We start from the raw sequence: 13,989 nt of genomic DNA, 5'->3' as shown, positions 1-13,989 counted from the left end.
AAACGTTTGGAGATTATTGAAAAAAATTAGATATCAAAATTTAAAATTGAATGTATATTCAACTAAGTAACTACGTGATTCTGAAATACTTTTTTTAAAACGTTCAATATTTTAAATCAGTCGCACATAATGTAGCACGTTATACCGATGGTGATAAGTGACTATTGAGTGTTGGGAGAATATTATTAAGTGTGAACATTACATTCTCAGATCACATACTTACCCCTAAGTAAATAATGCTTTACGCATATGAATTTTACAGGTTTTAAAAATCATACCAAATAACCAACTACCATAACATATCACATTATTATTATTGTTATTGTGTTATACACTATACTATACGTCTATGCCTTCACAATAACGATTTTGATATGCATTTGATATGAACACAAAATATAATATTACATCACACGTCAAATCCTAACAACCGTCAAATCAATTTGAGATATCCATTAAGTAACTTTGCACAGCAAAATATCATATTTTGAGATTCAGTTTAGTTGAATTATTGGTAGAATTTAATGATAAAAATTCATGTAAATTCTATATATTGTTTCCCAGATTAATTATTTAAGTTTTAAACACTTTTTATTATAGGTACAATGGTATATTGTAGTATTGTGCATTATAATCATTATATGTTAAATTAAACAATTAAAATCACTATATATTATACATATATACGAGTTTCTAACAGTATAATAATCATGCAACCTTTGTCGTACATCAGAAACAGAGATTACCTAATAAGTCTCTAGCGATGATATAAAACTGAACAAACAATTGAATGTTGAATCCACTTTACGGTACAAATGTACAATCGTATTAAAAAGTTATATACACTTTGTTTATTTGCCATTCGGTATATATATTTCATTTAAAAAGTACAAGATTAAACAATAAATTAAAACCACAAGTTTTGAAATACCTATCTAATAATTAGTATACATTTTGTCCATTTATTCAAAAACAATGAGTAGGTACTTAACTTTTATTTATTTTTAATAAATTATGTTAATGAACATAATATTTACTTGAATACACTTATACATATTGCCAATGAAAAAACTCTCAAACAAAACAATTACATTAATAATGGAATTATTTACTGAATAGTTTACTAAACTGCATTATATTATATAAGTAATACATATTAGGTACATATTAATATATTATTATATAATAGTGAGCTACTATAGCCATAAAATGTTTAAATTCTTTAGTTGTTCTGACAAATAACCATTCAAAACTATAAAAAATATACAACACAAAGTACAATAGTATAACAGTGTAGTGTGCTTAAGTATTTAAAAACAGTATACGATTAATTATTAATAGAAATTCATCAAATTAAAACGTGTTATCGATACGTCTCTTATTTTATCATAGATTTCACAAATTCGATCCCTTGAGAGTAATTGTTATTAAGGTAACTCAAATGTAATTAGATAAATTGGTGTATTTTCATTTCGAATAAAATAAACAAATAAAAAGAATAAGACTAAAAGCTAAGTTCGGTATAAGCCTTTTTAATATGTGCACTCTTCGAAGCATCTTTGTTGACTCATTATTTAAATGGAAAAGAATACAGCCTTACTCTCAGTTTCGATTCACTAGAAGAAAAAGTTTATCGTTCATTCTGGGGCTCTTTTCATTTTACATTTTCGTTACGTAGTTTTATTTGATTTTTTTCTTTCTTTCTTTCTGTTTTCCCCGTTTTATTATGATACCGTTTATATTGGTTACAATGAGATGGTTTTATAAGTTCGAAGGCGCTATCGTTGGAAGCGCAGATACGCTTGGTAGTTGATGTAAAAGAAATCTGACAGTGTGTTAAGCTATGTATATATACTACAAGGTTCTTAAAATGAATAATTCTTTTACTCTATAAACGAATTATTTTACATGCACTTTATTCAATAGTTTTTTTTTCATTCAATATATTTTAAATAAATTATTTTGTTATTTTAAATTTCTCGGGAGCAAATTATTTTTTTTTTTCATGTACCTAAACACTTTTATAAAAAAAATATATGTATATACACAATAACAAAAATAAACCTGGTGTTTATATAAAAAAAAAATGTGCGTTTGAAAACTTCATTGGTTTTACATTTGAATAACGTATCTATTCATTCTTCAAGCATTTACACGGCTAAGTAATCGTGTTTGACGTCTATTCACCATAAAATTTATTGTGTTCCCCGACAATCCTGACAGTCGAATTGAGACAATTTAATATCGCATAAATTACTATAGCAGAGTATGGGTCAGTATGAATAGGTCACCTGCAATAAACATGTCACATAAGGATTACACACGGCACTCCAATATTCCAAGCCCTAAACAAAAAAAAATATACCCGATTTGTATAAATAATAACAATAATATGACCTTGCTATACTCACGATACCTACTTTATACTAGCATGATGATTTATCCAACGAAAAATACGTTAATGTACCATACAACTCAACAACTTCCTTTTATTAGAAATTTTGATATTTTAAATTTAAAATAAATGAAACTACTTAAAACGAGAGTTATTTTTCGACTTGACTCGAAACAATCCTTTCTTTAAATGCAATCTAACATCACATTGGTTTTTTTCCATTACGTAGTTTTATTTACTTCTTTTGTTATGAGACATAAAAAAGTACTCCGAAAATTAAAAATAGAGATAGACTCAAGAATGGATTCAAGAAGAGCGTTGGAACTTTCTCGTGGATACTGTTTAAATGTTATAACCTTTGTGATAATAAATAATAATCTTTCAAATTCACATGACCCATTAATATTTATAAAAGCGTGTTTTTATGGTAAATTTCATTGGTATGTAATGTCCACCTAAGCACTACAAGATTGAGATATATTATAGTACATACATAGACCATAAAACCATGGTTATCAACTGGCATAAATCGTTTCAGCTGGCTAACTCTCCTAACCTATAATATCAAAACAACACGTCCGTTTATCTAACTGGGCGGTTTTATCCTATAATACTATAGTGCATATAATACAATAATGTACACGATCACTAAGACGACTTAACTATCTAGCATGATTTATATTAATATAACTTAGATAATAATACACAAAAATAAATGAAAATTATAGACATATGTTGAATCACTTACAAGCGTTGATTATTATGTAAGCAAAATTAAAATAATTATATTCTACATTCCTATACTCTATTCGATTATTAACCTATCTAATTCAAAAATAAATAAAAAGAGAGGAATACAAAGCATTTATTAAATACTTAAATTAAATTAACATTAATCATAATTACCAACTAAATTTATTTATTTGTTTAATATTTAATTTATCTATAATTTCATCAGTTCATGGTTTAAAAAAAATATAAAAATATATTGTTTATTTTTAAAAATGTCGTGTTCACTATTTTTTGCAGAATAAACTTATTTTAAAATTTGGTTTCTTTTACATAAAATTTAATTTAATATGTTATCGTTAAATGTTATATATTAAAAATCAATTTTACCTAATTCCGTATTTATATTTTTACTTTATATACATTTTTAATTATTTTCTAATATATAATCAATAATTTCAAATACATATAATACGAAATATAATAAATATATTCCAATTAATTTTCCAAAACTAATACCTTTAGTCATAAGCCATATATCGTTTTATTTTGATTTAAAGCCGTGATAGATTTGATGACACAATGACAATAACTACATAACCAAATTAGTATAAAGTAAAATAATAATTTTTAGTACATTCCTTTATTCCATCCTCTGATGTTATAATATTTCGTCCACAATCATATTTTTAACAAATATGTTGTAGTTTAATATAAATGTCCAAGTATATATTTACTGTATTAATATTAAAGATCCTAAGTTATTTATAGTAAACTGTTATTACAGAAATACACATAAATACGTATTTTTCATATGATCACAAAACTCAGTAGATGTACCAGGTACCTTCCTAATGTTAAAAGTTATTATAACGAAAACCATATTATTATTTTAAGATTACATCCATAACATAGCCTATTAACTAATATAAGTAATAAGTAGTATTATAATAACAACCAGAAAGATTAATGAGCAATAACTATAGACTATGGCATATTAGCTATAAAGTACCAAATAAAATGTCATTAGTAAATTAATTATTATATATTCATATGTTTACAGCATTGTATATTAAAATTAATAATAAATTAAAATCCGGTGTATTATAAAATTTAATATAATAGCAATTAAAGTATGTTAGCTATAAAATATTTAATATCATGGTCTTAAACACAATTTTGAATTAAAACTATGAAATTATAGGTATAACCAAAAATTATAATAATGACTGTTAGTAAAATAATATTTCATTTTAATATAAAATCATTAAATACATTTTTTAATAGATTTAATAGATTCAGGCATAATTAAATTACACCTTGATGTATTTTAAATTTTAATTAATTTAAATGTTTTAAATAATTTTAGATTCTGAGCGGAAAGATGAATGTAATATACTTTTTGTGTTTCTGAAGACACTCTTTTATAATATAAAAATTCTTTAATCTTAAACTATGAAAGTGGTTTCTGATACCAACTTATACCCAATTTGGTTGACAGTAAAAAATTCGTAGCACTTTTCAAAATAATTTTAAAAAAAACAAAAAAAATTAAGAAAAATGTTTACAAAAAAACATAATTTTTTTTTAAGTTAAAAATGAATAACTACAATTTTGAATTTTTAACCAAATATTTATCATACCATTTTCTAGATACTATTTTATAAAACCACGACAATTTGTAAATTATTATGTGGTTAAAAAATTGAATTTCAATACTATGTTTAAAAATGTAATACAATAATCATCATAAGTTTTTTTTACAGTAAATTTTGTTGTAGTTCAAATAATATTAATGGTAGGAAGTTGAAAAATTCCACTTTTATTTAAATTATCATTTTTCACACACATCAAAATGTATTTTTGGAATATTTAATCTAATATTTTGCTATTTATAAATATTTAAAATTTTCCAATATTTTAGTTTTTTTCTACGGATGTTGATCAAAATGAAAAGTTGTTACGATCAAAAAAAATTTATGATAATTAAATACAAGATACAAGTAGTTAGTTATATACATTAGTTTTAACTTTTTAAGCTATATATACGACGAACCTATTCACAACGTTCGTCTGTTTAGCGACTTATAATTTATAATAGTTAATAATAGCTAGTAATATTATTATCTTTGTCCTTCGATACATTTTATTATATCAAACCACTGTACGCTGTTTGAGAAAATTTAAATTATTTTTTGTTTCATACCACTATAGTTTCGAATTGTTTTTCCCAAGAGCTTTATCATTAACTAAACTTATTGCTGATCGTGTAGATATTTTTTTCATGTTATGTCGAAGTATTACTAAATAAAATGTATTTTTAGCATTAACTCTAGTTGGTATTTGAATTGTATAGATACTATTATATTATATCAAAATCGTGAAATATATATAATTATTATTTATTGTTAATTTATTTTTATTACTATTTTATTATTAATTATTATTATTTAATTTCGCCGTTATATTTCTCAAATTAAGATCTTATACTCACTATACTATTATTTTCAAATGGTATCAGATTATGAATAAATAAATATTAATTAATTTAATAATTACTTCTACAATAATAAATAGAATTTGTTTTTTCACTGATACCTTTTAGTTACATACTATATTTCTAATATAAATACATGATAAAATATCCAAAGCATATTGACTGGCGGATAGTCTGCGCTCAAAACCGTTTCTCGTAGTCCAATCATTTTTCATGAATTAATAATCAATTAATTGTAATTTTAACCGTATTTTAAGTAAGATAATAATTTGCTATAAATGAGGGAGATCAATACATTTTTTACGGTCGTGTACAAAACGTAGAACAGAGAAATAGATGAAATAATTGTGTGGTTTTGCCGTTGTTGACCACTTATCAAAATTGTTAAAACGTTGTCGACTTATGTGATAAAAATCTGGGTAAAACTAGAACCATATTTTTAACTAATATAATGAATATTTATTATGACAAACCACAGGTAAAAAATAAAATGTAATCTTAATGATACGGCAATGTGCAATAGAAGATAATATTATTGTTGAGTGGAAGTAAAAAGTGGCACAAAGAAAGACTGCAGCGGCATAATAGGTATCACATGAAAAAAAAAACAAAAGAAAATAAAAAAATATATATTGCAAAAGTATAATAATTTAATAATATATATATTATATATTATATCTTTAGCTTAAAATTCAGCCATTGCTGGCCAGTCATGGTTTGCGATAAACATTTTCTTTCTGTCATCGCCTTTATCTCGCAGAAGAACAAATTTCGGTGGTATAAAATATGTTTTTATCGTAGCCACAACTACTGTCGTTGTAAAATCTAATAGGTCATTACTTTAATTTAAACCTCTCACACGCCTCGTATTTTCAAAAGACGAAGAACAAAAACTATATAAATTATATACACTATATAAAAATTAATAAGTATAATAACTTAGTCAAAAACTCAAACACGTATATTACACTATCGTCTGTAAAGCAAAAAATATTTCTATTTCATTATTACTTTTATCTTAAAACAAAATAATGAAGTTTATATTTTCATTAATCTAAAATAATTTAGTAATAATTTTCTTATGATGTCATGATCATAATGTTTAATTAGTTGTACTTCCATGTTCCATGATCTAACATTCAAAAATACATTGAAAATATTAAAAATAAATGCGTTATTCGTACTTACATAATACCAAATACCAATATTATTTCTTCAACCCGTAAAATTAATTTATGTAAGTCAATGCGTATTGCAATATTACTATTATGATATTTATGTGAATTTATTTTTAAATAACAACTAAATGTTTTAGGTTAAATTGAGTACAAAAAAATCATATTTTATTAAAAAGCAAAACCTTATATGTATTTAAAATATTATTTTGTTATTTTTGACAAAAATATTTTCAAGATATGTTGAACCTATTATTATTTTAATGTACAGGTACCTACTCATAAGTCCTAAAACAATAAAAACCTTTTATATTTACAACAATTATCATTCAAAATAAAAATATATGATATGCATTATTCAATTATAAATTCAACCATATTCAACATATGCATTATGCGTGTACACAACTTGACAATTATATGGTTTGAAATTGAATAGACAATAAAAAGAATAACTAACACAATAACATGCAATATATAACATTAACTTAGAACAGACGTCTAGAAACCTATAGATATAGACATTATATTTCAGCTGCAATTTTAATAAAAATGAACAATTTATTAGATGAATTTAACTAATATATAATGTGTTAAGTAAAAATTTATAAAATAGACAACACGAAGGTAGAATCTAAAGACAAAATTAAGAGGTGGTTAGAAACAGACAAAATTAATTTGTTTTAACGATTATGAAGTAATTTTTATTGATGCTGCTTAATTATTATAGAATACGATTAACCCCATCTTTTATATCTATATGACATAACCTAATCGTTTCTATCTTTCCACATTTAATTAAGCCAGAAATAACCGCTTCGAGATAGATAAAAGATGTAATATAATAATATAATATATATTGTCATATTTAAGAAGTTTAGAGTTTAGTGTCTCGTGAAACAACTCTAGGCCAATTTTATTAGATACTTAGGTACTACTTTATAACTATAGATACAAATATATAACACCATAGGCTTATTTAAGCCAATTATACATATATATATATATATTACTTCAAATTATGCTGGGGATAACAAGAAGGAAAGGGGAACAACAAGACCAAGAAAATATATGAGCATGACCTTTGCGCTAAAAACTTGCATAACGCATATAGCTGTAGAAAAAATCTCCAGGGAAATATAAACTTTCATTAATATTTTTAATTAATCATTTATCATTTCATTATAGAACAACGCAAATTCGAACTTAGTTGTATCGTGAGGAAATGAGTAAAGTATGTTGAAGTTTAGTTTGATTAAGCTGCCTGCAGCTAATGTTTAATTGCCTTGTACATACTATATTATATATTATTATAATGTATTATTCTAGGATAATTGGGAATCAAGCCAAAAATGTTTAGAATAAATTGATACTATCTAGTATCTACAGAATCGTTGTAATATAGCAAAACGCATACAATTTTATATGGTTTGTAAACTTCAGAAGCTACAAACGTAACAGATTTAAGAATTTTTTTCATTCGAAAATTTGTAACAAAATAGAAATGTCGAAATAAATAATTATAATAATTATTTACTGATACAATAAGATCAAATAAATTTATAAAAAATAAACTATAAAATTAATATTTTTAAATCATACTTGTAGACTGTAGTTATAAAAAAACACATTTTACTACTATTGACAACGTTAAATAAATTATTTTCGTTAAAACAATGTTAAACTACAAAAATTAATTAGAGAAATTAAAAAAAAATGGTACCTATAATAAACATACAATAATTATATTGGTTATGGAAGAATTATTTATTTTTTATTTTATTTTATTTTTAGAATAAAAAGTTATTTCAATCTTAAAATTGAATTAAAAATATATTATTATTTATTGAAAACATAAAATAAATTTAAAGTTTTTTCTTGATTGCATTCACTGGCGGCACTTATTTCTTTTAAACACTCCTACTAATTTTACAATGCTTGTCTATAAATAATTATACGTGTCATAAAGTTTGATAAAGGCACAGTAGTTAACACATTAATTATTTATTACTTATTATTTTCAATACTTTTTAAAAATTCATCAGATTAAGATAATACATTTCAATGTTATGAATATCATAATGAGTATGTATTTGTTGTTTCAATATAATGTTAATGAAACATCATGCCATACATTTAATTTTTTTTATAAAAAGTAAATTAATATATTTAAATATACTTATTAAGACTTATTACCGACGTATTATATAGTTCTGAATCTTTAATTACAATTTTAACATTTACTGTTCTGATATTAATGTGTCTTTATATTGAGTATTATAATCTTATAATTTTACTATATAATAATAATGAATACGAATACCCAATAACGGTATTAATATTTTTCCTTACCTGAACTTCATGTACAAGTTCTTGATCGTCGAGGAATACAATTTTGCAGTGGTGTGTTCGGGCGCTGGTACAAAAACAGCCCATGTTGGGTTTTTTCTTATTAAATCTTGTCAAATAGATCTATAAATTAAAAAAACAAAACTTTTATAATATTTTACATTTGAGTTAAAACAAGAGTTAAGCTAATTCCAAAGTGTATTTTAATAATAAATTATCGTAGAAATATTTATTATACAATTTTATTATGTATTTCAGTTGAAAAAAATAATCAGCAAAACTTTTGACTGATTATAAAAATCATTTGTTATATTTTATGTACCTCAAGCGATTAATTTTTTTATTCACTGAACCTATACAAGAATTTCAACGAGCCTTTTAAGTATATTAAATACACCCATTATACAGGACATTTTTTGCCCTTAACATTTTAATTTGAGATAATGTTTGTTAGTATCATTCTATAAAGTTTTTTTGTTTTGCATATTGTATACAATATTGTTTAGGTTGAGATCAAATACATTCATCGACTATTTTAATGGAACCATTTTTTTCAAGCGCCTTCGATTAAACTGGATTTTTATGCTACCCACAACAATTTCCCATATGGTCAGTCAACTGGAATGGAATTTGGGATATTGTCCCCGGAGAATTGCCAAGGGAACATGCTAGTGGAGCGGGGAGCTTTACAACTTAACCCACGGGACGTTGTCCAAAACATTCGGTCGTAAATGCGATTTACGCGAAATACCCCAAACTTTTACGCGCGATGGATAAGCTAGTAAAAATAATACGAATGGATAAGATAGTGGTGAGAAGGGACTAGGCAGTAGTAGGCCAAACGACAAGCTCTGAAAAAACACATTCTTCGGAAACTGAAAAAAAAATTAACGGGATAACGCTTGCCTTTGGGAAACCGTGATTCCTTAGAATCTTCCTACACATAGAAAATGATGAATTTCCTTGTCAAATTGTAAATACAGAAACAAACGCATAACTATGGATTTCAAAAAGGGAAATAACACAATTTTATTATTTAATCAGACAAATATCGTTGAAAAATATGATAATTGTGTAACTGAGAGAGGGCTGAATGGAAGATAGCTTTCAATAAATATTTATTTTCTCTTGAGCTTTTTCATAGAATAGAATCAGATAACATGCGGTAAAAAGATAAATCATTTGTATAGTTATTGAGTTGTGATTTACGTATATTGCTATCGTTTTATTTGGCTGTTAATTTATGTATTAATATGAAAGTACATTGAATAAAAAGTACTAGTAGATATAGTACATATGCATATTATATACATTCTGAATCAAAAATAATATTCATTACAGAATTACCAGTTTTATTAATTTTATAAACACTAGTATTCTATGCTTTATAAATATAACAATTTATCAACTAATTTTTGAGTACTATTTTAATTACTACAACACACATAGTGTATTATAATAATAATATTATATTATATGTATAAACTGTATTTCATAGTTTATATGTTCAAATAAAGATAACGAACTATCAAAAAACTTGCCATTGCAAGTCAATTTCCAATAGAATACATAAGTAAATACGATTTTATTATCTATTCAAATATTTCCACTCCATACTCGCAAGTCGCAATGTTCACTATACGGAAATATCTAATAAATATTTTTTTTAATTACCTACAGTACAAGTCTTATATGGATTAGGTAGAATGTGAAACGCTAGAAAAAGAATATGAACGTCAGACAAATATGAAGATTTTTTAATTTTTGGCAAAAACTTAATTCAACGTAAATAAAAACAATTAAATGTAAACTAATGTATTCTTCTAATATTAATTTTGGGTTAAAATTATTTAATATGCTATGATAGTATGATGTAGTTTGTCAATTTTATGATTTTGATCAACGCAATCATTATGATATATTAAAATTAAAATTTAGATTGTTATTTGTTAAATTTCAAACTTAATAGTTAATACTTGTATATTGAATACAAGTACTGTAGTTATATCAACGAATAAATTAAATAAAATATTAAAATCTAAATGTAATATACAATATAAGATACATAAATAATATAATCTAATAATTTAATGCCGTTCTAAATCTCATAAATGTAATAATATTTTAAATCAATATTTTAGATTACAACATCTAATGTTTTGTTGAAACTAAAGTATAGATATTAATATTTTTTATAAATTATAATATTCACTGAATAAACATGTTAACTTTGATGTGATAAAATTTACAACCATATTATTATATCAATTATATATCAAAAACTAAAAACTTTAAAATTAACGTTTATAAAATGTTAAGTTTATAATAATAAATAATACTATTATACTAGGTGATTCCCCAACCATGTTCACTCCAATTTTCTTATTCAATATCTGACTTTTAGTATTTTAAAATATACTTAAACAATATATTTAAAAAATGTCAAGAATTTGAAAATATGGTTATTAAGAACATTTAAAAACTATAAAAAATTATAATTTGAATAAATGAATTCTTAAACGAAAGCATGAGAATACGCTTCACCCTTTATACAAAATAGGAACTATAAAGTGATTCAATACTTCAATAATGTATAGCAGTTTCCAATAAATGGATATTGCCTTATAATAATTCATATAGTTGGTTATTTTAACTAAATAAATTATAATAACGAATAAATTCATGCATAAAATATATTGTCAATTTTAAACTAAATATATTAATGTCAGTTTTAGGGGTATTTACTATATTATGTCTATTGTCTAATATGTTATAAAGATATAAAGTAAATCAACTTCGGAAATATTCGTTAAAATTACTACAATAACAAATATTTTTTTAGTATAGGTACATCTAATATTTCGTTTTTTCTTCTTATCATACAATACTACTTTACTACTTAATTTTTATGTTGAAAATGTCTTATACCTACATTATTGTTATACGTTTACGACATTCACGCATAAGTAGTTTAATTAGCATAAGAATGTTTGAATGTATATTGGTTTAAGGGATAGAAATTATAGTTGATTTATTTTCTATTAAAGTATATCTATTATTATACTTTATAAAATTGCATAGTACATAATAATAACTAATTATATGTAACTCACATAACACGTAAGTAATGCAATTTTCATTTAAATTTTATTTTGTTAACAATTAAAAAGATTGCAAAACATATTATTTAATATTTTTGATGTAGTGCGTTGAAACTAAAATTATTTAAATATTTATTTGAATAAACTCTTAAAAATATTTACAATTTTATAGATCTACTGTTTGATCCCAAAACGATAATACAACTTATAAAATATAATTTGTTTCAAATTTCGTAACAAATATATATATATATATAAGCACTATTATTCTTTTAAACTAAAACGTATTTTGATAAGAACGGAATTTAATAAATAAAATTATAATATATAGACTGAGAATCATGAAATTAGTTTTATAATTTTGTTTATTCTCGATACATTTTGTTTACCGAAATACCGACAGTCAAATCATATATATATTATTATTACAATAACTAGATTGTATAGTTCGGATACATAATATAATATCGTACGTCGTCTACCGCATGGCAAATTAACGCTGCAGGACCCGTTCGCATACGTAATAAATAAAGGAATATATGAATATAATACAGGACCAGTAAGAAAAATCGACGGCCGTTAAAATTCAGTAATAATAGTTATGACGATGATGATAATAATATATGCTAAACCATGGCTGTTGAAACGGTACGTTATTGTTGTTTGCATTACAAATCGCCGCCAATACACGACGATACGCCACGAGATAAATATTTATCACACGCTCTAGTTGCGCTGACATAGTATCTATCTACGTCTCCGCCGCCCGCAGAGTTATTTTCTTCTATAATATACGTTCGATATGATGCGCATCAAATAGTTCGTTAATACACTGCGACGACGAAGACGGTTTAATAAGCCAACGGACAAGGGTTTTTCGGAAAACGTTATAATTTTACAGTCTTATATAAACGTTATATATCTCATAATTTTTTTTTTTTTTTGAAAAACATTAAGCTATTGTCCAATATGAACCACCTAATACAATTTTTAATCTATTATAATATATACTTTGTACATTATTTGGATTTTGGATTATTTTTTATACCTATACATATATAATTATGTATCATAATATTTTCCCGGATGTCAAGGCAGTGTATTATTTTTTGATTGTTCTAGGTCTAGGGCAATGCAAGTAAATAATTCGATCTATATTACACAGATAGATCAAAGGTAAAACTTTTATTTTAAATTTGTCAAGGTTTTCCAATTTTAAAAATTTTTTTTATCATTATCAGGTAATTTTATTAAGTTTTAGTGCACGATTTTAAAGTAAATTAGGAAATTCAAAATATTATATTAATAAATATTTACTTTAATAGTTTATAGATAATTTTCATCCATAAAAAATATCCAAATGTAGTCAATTGTTCTACATTGTATGAATTCGAAAATGTCTTCATCTATATTCTATGGATATTGGATATTGTGCCTTACCAGGACTCAAACAAATAATAACTAATTGATTAATTGGAAAAATATCGTGATCACATTTATTTACAATATATACTGTACTATTTATTTATTAGTTGGTATCTTATTTATAAATTTCTGTCAGTTCAGTCAAGATTAAGAAATTAAAATCATCGTTTCAAATTTGCATGCTTATAAAAAAATCTTAACTATTTTTATAAAGGCATATTTTATGTTAAAAAGGAATATTTTAAGTTATTTTTGGTTATTTTTTTTATAGTATTTAATTATTTAATTCCAAACCCTAATCATAATATAGCTAGGTAT

At 24.0% G+C, this 13,989-nt stretch overlaps 1 protein-coding gene across 2 annotated transcripts in view; it reads right to left on the bottom strand.

Annotated features, from left to right (window-relative positions):
* The window catches only part of LOC132932156 (band 4.1-like protein 4), a 145,950-nt gene that overhangs the window by 118,961 nt on the left and 13,000 nt on the right, over positions 1 to 13,989 (bottom strand). For both annotated transcript variants that reach the window (XM_060998393.1, XM_060998394.1), the window contains exon 2: positions 9,149 to 9,268. In XM_060998393.1, coding sequence (XP_060854376.1) covers positions 9,149 to 9,232 — 84 coding nt within the window. In that variant the 5' untranslated portion in view covers positions 9,233 to 9,268. The remainder of the gene's footprint in view (positions 1 to 9,148; positions 9,269 to 13,989) is intronic.

The sequence above is a fragment of the Rhopalosiphum padi genome, chromosome 1, assembly GCF_020882245.1.
Source record: "Rhopalosiphum padi isolate XX-2018 chromosome 1, ASM2088224v1, whole genome shotgun sequence".
NCBI classification, from domain to species: Eukaryota; Metazoa; Arthropoda; class Insecta; order Hemiptera; family Aphididae; genus Rhopalosiphum; species Rhopalosiphum padi.
The sequence above is the reverse complement of the archived record's forward strand: the minus strand, read 5'-3'. Positions and strand labels throughout refer to the sequence as shown.